At 43.6% G+C, this 14858-nt stretch overlaps 2 protein-coding genes across 2 annotated transcripts in view; one reads left to right on the top strand and one right to left on the bottom strand.

The window, feature by feature from the left end:
* Positions 1-6274: 6274 nt before the first annotated feature.
* Positions 6275-8758, bottom strand: LOC134286916 (mucin-2-like). Its single transcript, XM_062848613.1, has one exon. It carries the CDS (start codon positions 8756-8758, stop codon positions 6275-6277), a length of 2484 nt encoding a protein of 827 aa, XP_062704597.1.
* Positions 8759-12547: 3789 nt separating this feature from the next.
* LOC109420211 (uncharacterized) overlaps positions 12548-14858 on the top strand; it is a 282042-nt gene continuing 279731 nt past the window's right edge. Inside the window, exon 1 of the mRNA XM_062853818.1 lies at positions 12548-13933. The gene's annotated coding sequence lies outside the window, so the exon portion shown is untranslated. The remainder of the gene's footprint in view (positions 13934-14858) is intronic.

Genomic DNA, 14858 nt, shown 5'->3' with positions numbered 1-14858 from the left:
AAGGAACACCAGGTGGGCTCCACGAAAGAACTTCTGGAGGATTTGCTTAAAAAAACCCTGAAGAATTCTTGTAAGCAACTTCTAGAGGACACCCAGAAGCAGCTCCTGGAGTATTCCTAGAATAAATCTTAGAGGATTCCCAGAAGGAACTCTTGTAGGAAGCGCAGTTAGAAATCCTGGAGAAAATCCCAAGACAAATAAAGATAGTAGACAAAATCGCTTGCTAGTATTTGAAATCAAAGTTCCAGGAGGAACCCCTGCTGCAAAATTTTGGATTAGTCCCAGAAAGATTTCATGGAAAAATACTAGATGTATCTCTTTGAAAAATTCAAATTCTACTAAAATTGAAGGAATCCCAGAAAGAAATTCTGAGTGTACCTCTGTAGAACCTGCTAGAGAAATATCAGAAATAATTTCTGAAGTTATTCAGAAAATTATCTTGAATGAATTCCCGTAGGAAATTGCTAAGAATTGAAGGAACTCCTGTAGGAATTTTGGAAGGAAAATCTTGGTAAATTTAAAAACAACTCTTGAGTGAATTTTAAGAGGATGTCTCGATTACACCGAATGATTTTCCTAACGAATTCCGATTTCTGGTGGATTTCCTGAAATAATCCCCGAATAAACTTCAGAATGAATTGAAATAGTGACGTGTGGGAAAATCCGATAAGGATCTCCTAAAGAAATTCTTTTTCTAAGATTGACTTTTTATATGATTAGTTTAAGTTGCCTAGAGTTATGGAATGAAAAAAAAATGTTATGCAGACAATAAGCATGCAAAAATCTTAACTACTACAGCGAATGAAATGTGAGATCAGGATGTTAGTGTGTCACTATACACAGAATTTCTAGTTTGAATTGGTGAATTTAACAATTGATCGAGATGCAAATATAAATGATTAAAAGCGAACTCCTAAAGAAATTCGAGGAATCAGTATTTTTTTAGAAAAATTCTCACCAAATTCCAAGAGAAAAAAAGTAAAGGTATTCCAGAAGAAATTTCTACAGAAATCTGTGAAGGAATTGCTGGAGAAGTCTCAGATGACACTCCTGGAGGTATGCCTTCACAAGGAAGGATACATATCCTTTCTTGGGGATATTAAAATCGCGTTCCAGAAGATTGATTATTTCTGGAATTGTGTTATTTCTGAAAGCGTCGTTCCCGGTACTAAAATTGTAATATGCGTCACTCTTGCTTTAAACGAAAATAGACAGGTTTATGAATTTAAGTTTCTTAAATTCCCAGATTATTCCCGGAGTCACTAAAATGTGGTAAATACCGGCTGTGCAACTTTTCCCCGATTGTTGGTTCCACGAATGTCGTTTCCCCAACCCCAATTCCCCGAATGTCATTTCCCCGATTGCTAGTTCTCCGAATGATCCATTTTCCCGAAACATTATGCATCCTTCTTTATTTCATAGGCGGTTCTTTTAAGTTTTATTACTGTCCCAGGCCTTCGGCAAAACCAGCTGAATGAAGAATGACAACGTAGCTCGTTCCTTTCGTGTGTGCTCGTTCTTTCTATAACTATATTTTCGCTAATGACTTTCTAGCTTAAGGTCGAATAATTCTTTGACATACCTTTATCCTAGGATCATGAACATTTTATGATAACAAGAATGCAACGTACACTCCCGATCAAAAGTTTGGGGTCACCCCCTAAAAAAACATGTAATTTATTTAGGCCCATATCTCCGCCAAATTGCGTCCGATTTCAAAGCTCTAGGTCTCATTCAAAAATTAATGAGTCAAAGTAACTTTGAACATGATTTAGGTGAAACTTTTACAAAAATATTTATATGTAAACTTAGTTCAAAGTTGCCAAATTTTCGAAAAAATGAATATAAATTTACGGCAGTAGTGTCGCTGGAAATAGGGTCGGCCAAATTTTAAGATGAGAGCAGTAATATAACCTATTTTCTATTAGCTTTCAAATGCTTTTTGCCAAACTTGGCTAAAAAATCTAGGAAAAAAGTTAATAAGTAAATTAACTCTTCATGTCATCGACCAAAAGTTTGGGGTCACCCCTCAATATGATGTATCAGCCAAAAGTTCGGGGTTATTTTCGTAAAACATGAAAAAGTGATTTGGTGATATCTTCGTAATCTATTGTTCAATTTTAATTCTTTTTGGCTCATTTAAAAGATAATTAACCAAATTTACGTTTGATGTCTTTAATTTAACGTGTTCAACGATTATTATACACATAGGCGCCAACTTGTGACGTAGTTGGGGGGGGGGGGCGAAGCTCTCAAAAATTGTACAATATTGAACTTTTTTCGGCTATATGTAATAATTTTCACGTGAATATGCCTAAATAAGACAAAGTGCGTCGATATTTCCTGAATTTCTTTGATTTTGAGAGGTCTTGCCCCCCCCCCCAACTACGTCACAAGTTGGCGCGTATGATTATACACAAAAATGTTATGTAAAGTTAACACATTTCACCACATTTCAAAAAATGAGGCAACTTCACGTTAAGTTTTAGTATATAAATTTTAACAAATATGTGTGATTCAAATTCAATGTCTATGCAGCACGTATCATTCATTATATTTCAAATAAGTCAAGAAGAATTTAAATTGAATGAAAGATGACAAAGATATCAACAAATCACTTTTCCATGTTTTACGAAAGTGACCCCAAACTTTTGGCTGATACATCATATTGAGGGGTGACCCCAAACATTTGGTCGATGACATCAAGAGTTAATTTACTTAATAACTTTTTTCCTAGATTTTATAGCTAAGTTCGGCAAAAAGCAGTTGAAAGTTAATAGAAAATAGGTTATAGTACCGCTCTCATCTTAAAATTTATTCGACCCAATTTCTAGCGACACTGCCGTAAATTCATATTCATTTTTTAGAAAATTTGACAACTTTGAATTAAGTTTACATATAAATATTTTTGTAAAAGTTTCATCTAAATCATGTTCAAAGTTACTTTGACTTATTATCTTTTGAATGAGACCTAGAGTTTTGAAATCGGACGCAAATTGGCGGAGATATGGGCCTAAAAAAATGACATGTTTTTTAGGGGGTGACCCCAAACTTTTGATCGGGAGTGTATACCCTTCACGGGGAAGCGGCTTTCGTGGGAATGGGTAATCCGGAGACATGACTTTCGGGAAAAAGTAGCACAATCGTCAAAACGTCAAAACTGCTTCTAGTTTGTAAAAAAAAACTCGGAATGATCTCACCCAGTTCCATGTCGTCGGATGATACCGCAACCACTCTTTAACTCCTTCAATTTTCTGCAATACTGTTTCCTACCAAGTGTGCATCCATATTTATCACTTCACGAGGAAGTACAATGCGCACCTGCCCCAAACACGTGTCAGTTTTCACTTTTTCCTTCGAATAATGCAACGCGACCAACCGGCTGCGATGCGGCCATGTTTTTGAAGTCATCATCTGTTTCAGGTCAAACATTTGATTCAGGCGTAGTTTACGAGTGATATTTTTTCTTTAACAAAAAAAATCTTTGCAAACCCAATTGCGGCCTAATTTGAACACGTTTTTATTTATTATAACACATTTCAACTAAGAGAATTAGATTTTTTCATAATTCTCCTAGTATTTTCGAAAATTTTCTTTTTTGTTGTGGAAAATGTTACGCGCTTTTCAAGTGTTGGTCCAGAAAAGTTTACTGTTTACAAACTTTTTGCTGTCAAAATGGGGTTCAAAGCACAGTGGGGGTCAGAGATGTTGGCTCGCTTTTTTACTGTGGGGTAGTATTCGGATGACAAGTGGCTGAACGCGACCGAGATCCTCATCGCAACTCGATTTCAAATAGACAGCCTTATATGGAAAATCGAAAAAAAATTCGCTCTACTGTATTTTTTCCCCTTCACGTTTTCGAACTGAGGGCATGATTCTACACTAAAAATAATCATCAGCTTACCGAGTTCAAAAATGCTGTAAACTAGTGTAGTCAAGATCTGGGAAATCGAGCAGCTACCGGAAGAGTGGAAAGAAGAGATAATCTGCCCCTCAGATCTGCCCCATTCACAAGAAAGGCGACCATTTAGAATGTGAAAACTTCAGAACGATCACTATTTTGAATGCTTCCTACAAAGTGCTATCCCAGATCATCTTTCGTCGTCTGTCATCTAAAACGAATGAGTTCGTGGGTAGTCTTCAGCCCGGCTTCATCGACAGCCGGTCGACAATGGACCAGATCTTCACAGTACGGCAAATCCTCCAGGAATGCCGTGAATACCAGGTCCCAATCCATCACCTGTTCATCGACTTCAAAGTAGCATATGACAGTATCGACCGCGCAGAGCTATGGAAAATCATGGACGAAAACGGCTTTCCTGGGAAGCTGACTAGGCTGATTAAAGCAACGATGGACGGTGTGCAAAGCTGCACAAGGGTTTCGGATGAACTATCCAGTTCATTCGAATCTCGCCGGGGACTGAGATAAGGTGAAGGACTGTCATGCCTACTCTTCAACATCGCTCTGGAAGTTGTGATGCGATGAGCCGGGGAACGATTTCACAAAATCCGGTCAATTTGTGTGCTTTCCAGACGACATGGACGTTATCACTAGAACATTTGAAACGGTGACAGAGCTGCACACCCGCCTGAAACGCGAAGCAGCAAAGGTCGGACTGGTGGTGAATGCCTCAATAATAAAGCACATGCTGGTAGGCGGCACTGAACACGACCGGATCCGTCTGGGTAGCAATTTTACGATAGACGGGGATGCCTTAGAGGTAGTGGAGGAATTCGTCTACCTCGGATCATTACTGACGACTGACAACAACGTGAGTCGTGAAATTCGGAGGCGCATCATCAGCGGAAGTCGGGCCTACTACGGGCTCCAGAAGCAGCTGCGGTCGTAAATGATTCACTAATGCACCAAACGCACCATGTACAAAACGCTAATAAGACCGGTGGTCCTCTACGGGCACGAGACATGGACCATGCTCGAGGAGGACCTGCAAGTACTCGGATTTTCGAGCGACGCGTGCTAAGGACGATCTTCGGCGGTGTGTAGGAGAACGGTGTGGGGCGGAGAAGGATGAACCACGAGCTCGCTGCACTTTACGGCGAACCCAGCATCCAGAAGGTAGCCAAAGCCGGAAGGATACGGTGGGCAGGGCATGTTGAAAGAATGCCGGGCAACAACCCTGCAAAGTTGGTGTTCGCGACAGACCCGGTTGGCACAAGAAGCACAGAGAGCCCGATGGGCGGATCAGGTGGAGCGTGACTTGGCGAGCATCGAGCGTGACCGAGGATGGAGAACGGCAGCCACGAACCGTATACCTATTATGGAGAAATATGGTTGATTCAGTTTTATCTTGAATTTGATGTAGGGTATGTGTGCCATCAGTAGTCTCACGCTCCCATATTCATCTTATTCGAAAACAAGCGATTACGGCACCGATTGATTTCGTTATTTTTGTTTTCATGCGTGCTCATGCTCACTTCTAACAAAAAAATCCTTTGTTTTTAGTAGGATGAAAATAGGAGCTACATGCTAAATAAGGGAACCAATACCCTAATACTAAATAAATGAATAAATGAATGAATGATTTTTCTATTTGCTTAAATGAAGGAAAGTCATGCCGTTAATCCCGGAATGAACTAGCTTGGTTGATAAAATTTCATTCTGCCTCTTAGAGAACCGAAAATATATTCAAATTCTCGAATGCTTTGTAAAAAAAACATCAAATATAATTAAAAGAACAGCCAAAAGCAAAAAGGAAAATAGCTTTATTAAACTATTAATTTTAGATCATATGAATGAAAAATAATTGTTCCGTCGTGGAACGGGGATTTTGCGGGGTGAGCGGATTCGGGACCGGTAGCTCGCTTGGAAGGTGGACTGTAACACCTTGTGACTTTCACTGATGGAGAAAAACGCGGTTTGTTCACTTAACTAACTAAACTAGAATACTAGGTATATTTCGATCGGTTCGTTTTACAAGTCGGGGTCGAATCTTTACTCGGAGGCGGTTGAATCTGATCTTTTCTCGTCGGTGGTTGAATGTAGACTCTTCTGCGGCGGCGGTGTCGAGCGCACTCAACGTACTGGGATGAATAGGAAGGAGAAAGATACATACTCAGCGTGGTGACTGTGGTGGAGGAAAATTCCTTGCGAACAGGCTGTTGATTGGTTCGGTCGTCGTCGTCGGCGGCGGGCACATAAGGATCCGCTGTACATGCGAGGGTCGATCCTTGCGTGCATGTTCGTTCACGTTGTCGTTGGATGGACAGTTGGACGGCGTGGAGTGTAGTAGGGAAAACTGGGGCTCAATCGCGGTTACCACTTCGCGTTGGCGCGAACATACTCCCCAGCCAGGAAAAGTGGGAACACGGTGAACTGTTGAGTTGGGACGTCTTGATTATCTCTGATAGGGTCGTAGGGTGGACGCGTTCGTGACACACGTTCCACAATGGCTTCGCTGGGTCGGGTATTGTTGGTTGATCCATCTGGCGGTTTCTTCGGCCACGTGTTGAAATAGAGCTGTTCGTAAGCACCGGTCGTGTTGACCGGTGGTGGATCTAGTGGGTGCTGGTCGATCTTCAGGACCACCACGATCCACAGATTCTTCGGTGGGTTTTCCAAGACCGGACGGATTCCGAAGGACATGAGGGCACGTCTCGTCGCTGGGCGCGTTTCTGTTGTTTTCGGAATTTGTACTTGATTCGTTCTGCTTCGGACACGCTTGCGTGCCGGATGGGTTCCGGCTGTTGTAGGGGTTCGCTTCGTCATTCGATTCATCTCGTTGAACTCCATGGTTGGAGCCGGCGGGTGCACTGCAACACTGCTGGATGACGTCAGGTTTGACTGGTTCACCGAACGGAGATCGGTGGGTTTCGGGGATGGCTTGGCTACCGGGTAGAAACCGGCTGAATCGTCGAAACGTTTGGCTTCCGGACTGACTCCGATGGGTAGCACGGTCAGCTTCACCACTGAACTCGTTCCAGTGGACTTTTGGCTTGTCGGGTTGGCTTCGATGTGCGTTAAGGTCGGTTTGGCTGCCGGAAAGGGACCGACAGACATCGGGATGAAATCGACCGTCGGATGAGCACCGGGCATGACCATCGGGCTGGAACCGACGGGCATCTTGGCGTAGTTGAACACCGAACGGGTATCGGTGGACCTCAGGGCGTAGTTGCCCACTGAATCGTTTCCAGTGGACATCAGGATCGGCTCGACCACCGGACTTGCACCGGTGGACCTCTGGACGGAATTGCCCACTGGACTGTTTCCAGCAAACATCGGGGTCGGCTTAACCATCAGACGAGAACCGACGGCCGTCGGGGCGGAACAACCCACTGGACTGGCTCCAGTGGACGGCGAGATCGTCTTGACCACCGGAGGGGAACTGGTGGACACGGGGGCGTAATTGATCACCGAACAGGCATCGGTGAACCTCAGGGCGGAACTGCCCACTGAACGGGTTCCAGTGGACATCGGGATCGGGGTCGGCTTGACCATCGGACGAGAACCGACGGCCATCGTGGCGGGATTGCCCACTGGACTGGCTCCAGTGGACGGCGAGATCGTCTTGACCACCGGAGGGGAACCGGCGGACATCGTGGTCGGCTTGGTCGCCGAACGAGCATCGACGGGGGTAATGGCAGACTTCTTCACCGGGCTGGCACCGATGGAGATCAGGGCCGGCATAGTTACCGGTGAAGCTTCGGCTGTTGACAGGAACGGCATCGATACCGGAGGAAGTCCGGCTACATCGGGACGCTTCGGATGTGATTCGACAGCACACGGGTACTGGTCTTGCACCGGACGAAATCCGGTCATCGCGGTTGGAAGCTTCGGCGTCGGAACGGATTCGGCCACGTACGGGATCTGGAGCACCGGATAAGATCCGGTCACGCATCGGGACTGCTTCCATGTCGGAAGAGTGCCGGACTTTGACTGGAGCGAATGAAATACCGGCAGGGAACCGGTCGTTGATGAGGGCGGCTGGGATACCGGTTGAGAACCGGTCGTACTCTGGAGCGGCTGTGGTACCGGAGAGGCACCGGTCGGGCACTGGGACACCGGAGGCATTCCGGTTGGCATCGGGTTCCGCTTAGGCGTCGGATGGAATCCAGGAGGTGGGCGAAACGGCATCAGTACCGGACCGAGTCCGGTTGGCATCGGGATCGTCATCGTCTTCGAGTCTTCGGTCTTGCTGTTGACAAACTCGGTCGGCTCGTTGCCGACACGTGAATCCCTCTTGCTCGTCGGAGGACTCGTGTTCTTGGCGGAATCTTCATCTTGTGGCGGCCTCTCGTACTGCTTTGGGTTTGTGATAATCGTACTCACCTTGATCGGAAATTTGTTGGGAAATGACGTGCGTGGCGTTTCATACACAGCGGGAATCGGAACGGGCTGTCCCGTCGTTGAATTCGGTGTTCGGATCGGAGGGGTACGCCAGCGTGGCGCAGTCGTCGTGAAGCAGCTGGATGATGGCGTTCTGTCGCTTTGATGCATGTCACCGGCAGACGGACAGGTAAGGAACAACAATTCCACCAGTGCACATGCATCCGTGTAAATGTCCTCAAAATGTGAGGCATCCTTGTCGAGCTCATCGTGCCTCTCGGGTGGAAGTACGGACAGAAGCTCAAAACACACTCGTCTATACTCCTTGTAGTGGCACTGGAGTTCTCTTTCGTATTGCCTTCCTCGTACTAAACTCGGTCGAAGCACACCATCTTCACAAATCTTCCTCTTTAACTTTTTCACTTCCTCCTCTACGAGGCTGCGTTGGGCGAACAGTCGTGCAACATTGGCCATTTTCGGAGCGGAAATCACTTATCACGCGTGCGACTCACTTTCGGAATGGATTTCGAATCGGACTTTTACTGTCACAACACATCACATTTCGAAAAAAAAACTCTTCGCCAATGCAGACCACGGAATGGTCTGTTTGTCTATGATTTCGGGATCGAACTACAGGGGCGGGAACGACAGCATCTTCTCTCGGCAGAAACACTGTCTACAATCGGCGGAAGCAATCTGACGGCATTGTCCCATCCGTTGATGGACGACAACACAGCTGCGGCTGCAGCTTTTCACGGCACAGGATTGGCGGCGATCCGGTTCGTTAGGACCATATGTTCCGTCGTGGAACGGGGATTTTGCGGGGTGAGCGGATTCGGGACCGGTAGCTCGCTTGGAAGGTGGACTGTAACACCTTGTGACTTTCACTGATGGAGAAAAACGCGGTTTGTTCACTTAACTAACTAAACTAGAATACTAGGTATATTTCGATCGGTTCGTTTTACAAGTCGGGGTCGAATCTTTACTCGGAGGCGGTTGAATCTGATCTTTTCTCGTCGGTGGTTGAATGTAGACTCTTCTGCGGCGGCGGTGTCGAGCGCACTCAATGTACTGGGATGAATAGGAAGGAGAAAGATACATACTCAGCGTGGTGACTGTGGTGGAGGAAAATTCCTTGCGAACAGGCTGTTGATTGGTTCGGTCGTCGTCGTCGGCGGCGGGCACATAAGGATCCGCTGTACATGCGAGGGTCGATCCTTGCGTGCATGTTCGTTCACGTTGTCGTTGGATGGACAGTTGGACGGCGTGGAGTGTAGTAGGGAAAACTGGGGCTCAATCGCGGTTACCACTTCGCGTTGGCGCGAACAATAATAATGAATAATAAGAATAATGAACGAGGGCCATGGCACTATTCTATATGACAGTACACCTTGAAAGAATAGCCTATGATTAAAAGAAGGAAAAATCTCTGATAAAAGTATTACCAGTTGAAACGCAAACATATTCCTTGAAAGAATAACTAGAAAGAATAGCCTATGTTTGAAAGAAGGATACATATCTGATGATCACATTAGCAGTTCGGATGGCTAGAAAGAACAACATATACCCTACGCAAAGATGGAAAATCTTTGTTGAATATATAGCCAACCACTTGGTACTTGGACTCAGAGCGGGTCTCCAGATTGGCTTGCGGGTAAATTATTCAGGGTAATTAGTAAGGTGGCCCACACTTATATGAAAAACAAAAATTTCGAAAAATGCCAAGTCTTACCTCCTCAATTAATTGTTTTGGACTCCCAGAAGCTACGTTCAAAATTTGAGCAAAATCGGTTGAGCCTAAGGGGGCGCTCAAAACGCTTGAAGTTTGTATGGGAAAACTTGGCTAAATGTATGCAGAAATTTTAAGTTTTCGAATTTTGCCGGTAGGTGGCACTGTAAGCGTTAAATAATCAAACCCTTTGATATTATTGTAGGTAACTATATGCCAAACAACTTTGTCGAAGACCGCAAAGTAATCCAACGTCTGTGAAAAAAGTTATACCTTAGGAAAAGTGAGGATAAACTTTATTGATATTTTTCCAATACATGTAAAGGAATAATATCAATAATAATGAAATCTCAATACTTTGCCTCACTTTGCCTAGGGTATAACTTTTTTCACAGCCGTCGGATCACTTCGCGGTCTTCGAAAAAGTTCTCTGGTATATAGTCACCTACAATAATACCAAAGGGTTTGATTATTGAACGCTTACAGCGCCACCTAGCGGCAAAATTCGAAAACTTAAAATTTCTGCATACATTTGGCCAAGTTTTCCCATACAAACTTCAAGCGTTTTGAGCGCCCCCTTAGGCTCAACCAATTGTGCTCAAATTTTGAACGTAAAGCCTGTATCCGCAATAATCGGGACACAGAAATATAGCTGTTACTCTGCAATAGATAAATTAAAATTGCCTAAATTTGACCTGATAATATCTTAAGATGTGTTAATTTCACCGGCAAAATTTCATGTGAATCGGTGCAGTACGTTTTGTTGTAGCAATGAAACAGTAGAACGCGTGCAATTGAATTTTGTACAGCCCCTGGTTTAGCTTGTCAACGCTGTAACTTTTGAATTTGATAAAGGAAATGATTGAAATTTTGAACATAAACCTCTCAATCTACTTTACTTCCATAGACAAAATTTCAGAAAAATCGATGCACTATCAACAATTTTATAGTCGAAGCATATAATGGGGCCAAACGTGATTTTAGCCCCTCAGACTACAATTAGTCAGCAGCCCGTATTGTTTTGATTATATTGTTGAAAGTACTCTACCAATAATCATCAAATTTTTCAGGCATAATACACACATAATCAACTACCTTCTGTGAAAATTTCATGAAAATTGACAGAGACATTCAAAAGTTATGAATGGGCAAACATCGCACATGAAAAACATGAAACATGTTCACTGACACTACCCCCTATCAACAGCAGTAACTACCAATCCAATTGATAAAAGTTGATGAAATTTTGCAAGAAAGTGTCTCTATGAGTATCATAACTGCTTACGAAATTTCGAAATTATCCTTACAGAACTTTGAATTGTAGCCGAAAAGAACCACCTATTATGCAAATGAAATTTGGTCATGATTGTACAAAATCTTAAAAACCACGTCTGTTTGTTTCTCATCCACAGTTAAAAGTAATGCATCGATTTTTATGAAATTTTGCACAAATAATAAACATACATTGAAGAGTTCTCAGTTAATTTTTGGCCAATTTTTATCGATTCAGTATAGAGTTACTGCCGTTCTTCTGTGTCCCGATTATTGCGGATACAGGCTTTAGCTTCTGGGAGTCCAAAACAACTGATTTAGGAAGTAAGACTTGGTATTTTTCAAAATGTTTGTTTTTCATATAAGTGTGGGCCACCCTAATGGATCATTCGGGGTAATGGAATTCGGGGAAATGTCCTAAAGCCACCCAAACAAACCTCAACAAACTTAACCGATAATTTTATACGAATGAGTTAGTGGTTGGTAAAGTTATCAAAATTACTCTGACCGACCCAAGTTTTGACTAATCCCTATCTATGAAATTCCCGAAATTTTCCACATTTTCCACATTTTGCTCGTTGTCTGCCTTGTCTACAGGCCTACGTCAACAGCTTTGATAACAAATCAAAGCTGTTGACGTAGGCCTGTAGACAAGGAAGAGCAAAATTTGTAAGGTGAAAATTTTCGGGAATTTCATAGATAGGTACTGGTCAGAACTTGGGTCAGAATAATTTTAAATTTTTGCACAAATCGCGTCACTCTAATAAAATAACCAAAAAGCTTTGAAGCGAAAAGCTTTACGGACTTGAAGCTTTTCCATGCTGCAATTTCGCTCAGTTTTCCGATATGAGACCATTAAATTTCCCTAACAATCACAACCTATCATGAGACCACACAAAACAAACCTAAAATGCAAGTCAGAGCGAAATGCAGCCAAAGCTTTCGATACCACCCAAAGAGCCTCCCCAACAAAGAGTTATCATCACACACTACACGGAAAGATCGATGTACACAGAGCAAGGAGTAACTTTCACGCAGCGATCGAAAAGACAAAAGATTTCATGCAAACTTGTGTGAAAATTCACGCAAATTTGTGTAAACCCGGATCAGCACATTTTTTGTGCTGATCCAGTCGAACGCAAATATGAGTGAAAAATCCTTTGTCTTTTCGCAAGTTACTCATTCGCTGTGTACTTTCGTTTTAGGGTGTAGCTGATATGCACCGTGATTGCAATCGTGCGAGAGGAGCACCGAAGAGAAAGAGCAGAGCAAGCTCCCAGCCCAACTTGGGTCCCACCAAGCCTTTGATTACCTGGCTGCAGACAGGCGGTCTGACTCGCCATTGACTGTGGTCTCGCAATCTCCCATACCATACCGCCCGGATCCAATCCGACCGTCGCGTCGCGTCGTGTAAGTAAGATGCAGAAGAGATTTGCCTTGCCACAGCCAGACCAGTTCGGTCCAGTCTCCATCGATTCGTCGTCAGAAAAAGATGTGGCCTAGTGGCACCCGCGGGACGAAGTCCGTTCGGTTGGGGGTGATACTGCTGCCATCCTGAGCCAGAAAAGGTTTTAAGCTCGGAAATGGGGAACTTGTTGTAGTGCCTGATTTTGTTAAGATTTTTTAAGGTGTGAGGAAGCAGTTGAAAATTGAACAATTGTATTGGAAATATATCGTACCAGGTGATTTTCATCTAACGCATTTGATTTTTCATTGAACAGATTGTCAGTGGCTCGGCGGGTGGCGAACGCAAAAGGATCTTCCTCTAAGTGAAAATTTTCAGTTTGAGAGCTTATGTGACTCGTGATAAGCAATATGAGTGTGACTTTGAGCAATTTCGGATTGATCAGGATGATTACTTGAGGTTGAAGTATTTCGCAAAGGTCTCGAGTGCAAAGCTGAATTTTCAGCTGTATCGATTTATTGTATGTTTTTTTCTTCTTTTACTGTTCGCAAGTTTGACATCTGTGAGGAGGGTTCACATTAAATTTTGTGGTGCGTCGATACACAAGGAAGAAGACCCACTCAGGGTTGAGAGAAGATGAGAAATCACCGTTGAGAGCAGTGACTTCAGCGCACCCCAGCATCCTCTTTATCATCTCCACTCGTTAAACTCCGTCTTGCTGTTGGTTCTGATGTTCACAGCGTTCACAGTGAACCGTAATGTGGATGCAACTGTCAATTTGAGGACTCACTCACGCGTAACATCGTGGAGAAAAAGAAGAGCGAGAGAAAAAGAGTCATTGAAAAATCACTCGCGAAAGGAGCGTTTTCTTTCACGAGCTTTTCGCTCCCCCCAAGAAAAGCTTGCCCATTGAGAGGCCAAGAAGACAACAGAGAATGTGCGGGAATAAGCGAAGAGAGTCGAAAAGCCTCCCCTATGCAATAACAATCATGGCCCTGCTCCCGTGAGAGACGTGATTTCAGTGTGAGCGTGCGTTGGGCTGTGTGGTTAGATGTGCTTTTGATGCGTGAAATTCTCACTCGCCACCCACCAGCCCCCAAAAAAGTACTTCGGTCGGAAAATCCTGTACAGTGTTCGTAGTGGTGAATCGAAAGCCCATAGTTCCAGTGTGTGCGTGTCGTAGTGTGTCAGAAGTAGCGGCAAACCAGCAGAGGAAAATAATATAGCAGCGAAGTGATCGCAGGTAACATAATAAGGATTTTTCTTATCCTGTAGGTATACTGGAAGCAAAGGCATGATAGAAGAGCTCAGTCAAGTGGCCCCACCTTGATGTAAGGTTCCGATGTCGTGTCTTAGCACCATAAAGGGGTTATCCCTTGTTTAAAGCGTAATTATCTTTAATTTATTGCAACTTCATCATATCTTACAATATGGACACGGCGTGTGTACGGGAAAAGTTTATAACAAAAAAATGGGCATCGTCAAATTTTTCGCTATTCAAAAATAGAGGCTTTCAGCTTTCATTTTCAGGGTCCCTCAAAAAAATCCACCGAGGGATCCCGAACAACTTTTTCAGAATACTGTTTTTCCCCATACAAAATGCACGGTTCCAAATTAATCCCTATTTCTACTTAACAAACATACCCAATTTTTGTATGAAAAAGTTCCCCCGATGGAATATTTCGATGTTGGGCTTGAATGAAAGCTGGTAGCGTCAACTTTCACGTAGCGTAAAAATTAGCGATGCCCATTTTTTTGTAATAAATTTGTTCTACCAGACACACCGTGTGGAATGTTCAATAACATAACATCTTTGTTCAATGAACAGTTAAAACCTTTATCAACAAAGGTTTGAACCGAAAGTCAGCGAGTAGTGATAAAGCTACACCCTTTAACGAAGGTACACAGACGTGTGTACGATTCACTAATTTTTGTGTACGAGTGGAACAATCTCCTCTGTATTGTGTAAACTCATTGGGGCCGGAGGAGTCATATATGACACCAAATGAAAAAAAAATGCTGTATAAGATTACCCACTCAACAAAAGGGAGCTCTGTGTTCGGCCTAAAGTACACTATGGTGTAAGTGGACCCTCTCGTATTATTCTTCTGCTAACTGCATCCCGGACCACAAGTACGACCAGTGATATCCGGCGTCAACACCTGTCT

The sequence above is a fragment of the Aedes albopictus genome, chromosome 2, assembly GCF_035046485.1.
Source record: "Aedes albopictus strain Foshan chromosome 2, AalbF5, whole genome shotgun sequence".
Classification (NCBI taxonomy): domain Eukaryota; kingdom Metazoa; phylum Arthropoda; class Insecta; order Diptera; family Culicidae; genus Aedes; species Aedes albopictus.
The sequence above is the reverse complement of the archived record's forward strand: the minus strand, read 5'-3'. Positions and strand labels throughout refer to the sequence as shown.

Bases quoted from the DNA above. Each gene is read 5' to 3' on its own strand.
- LOC134286916 (XM_062848613.1), bottom strand. From the start codon at position 8,758: ATGGCCAATGTTGCACGACTGTTCGCCCAACGCAGCCTCGTAGAGGAG.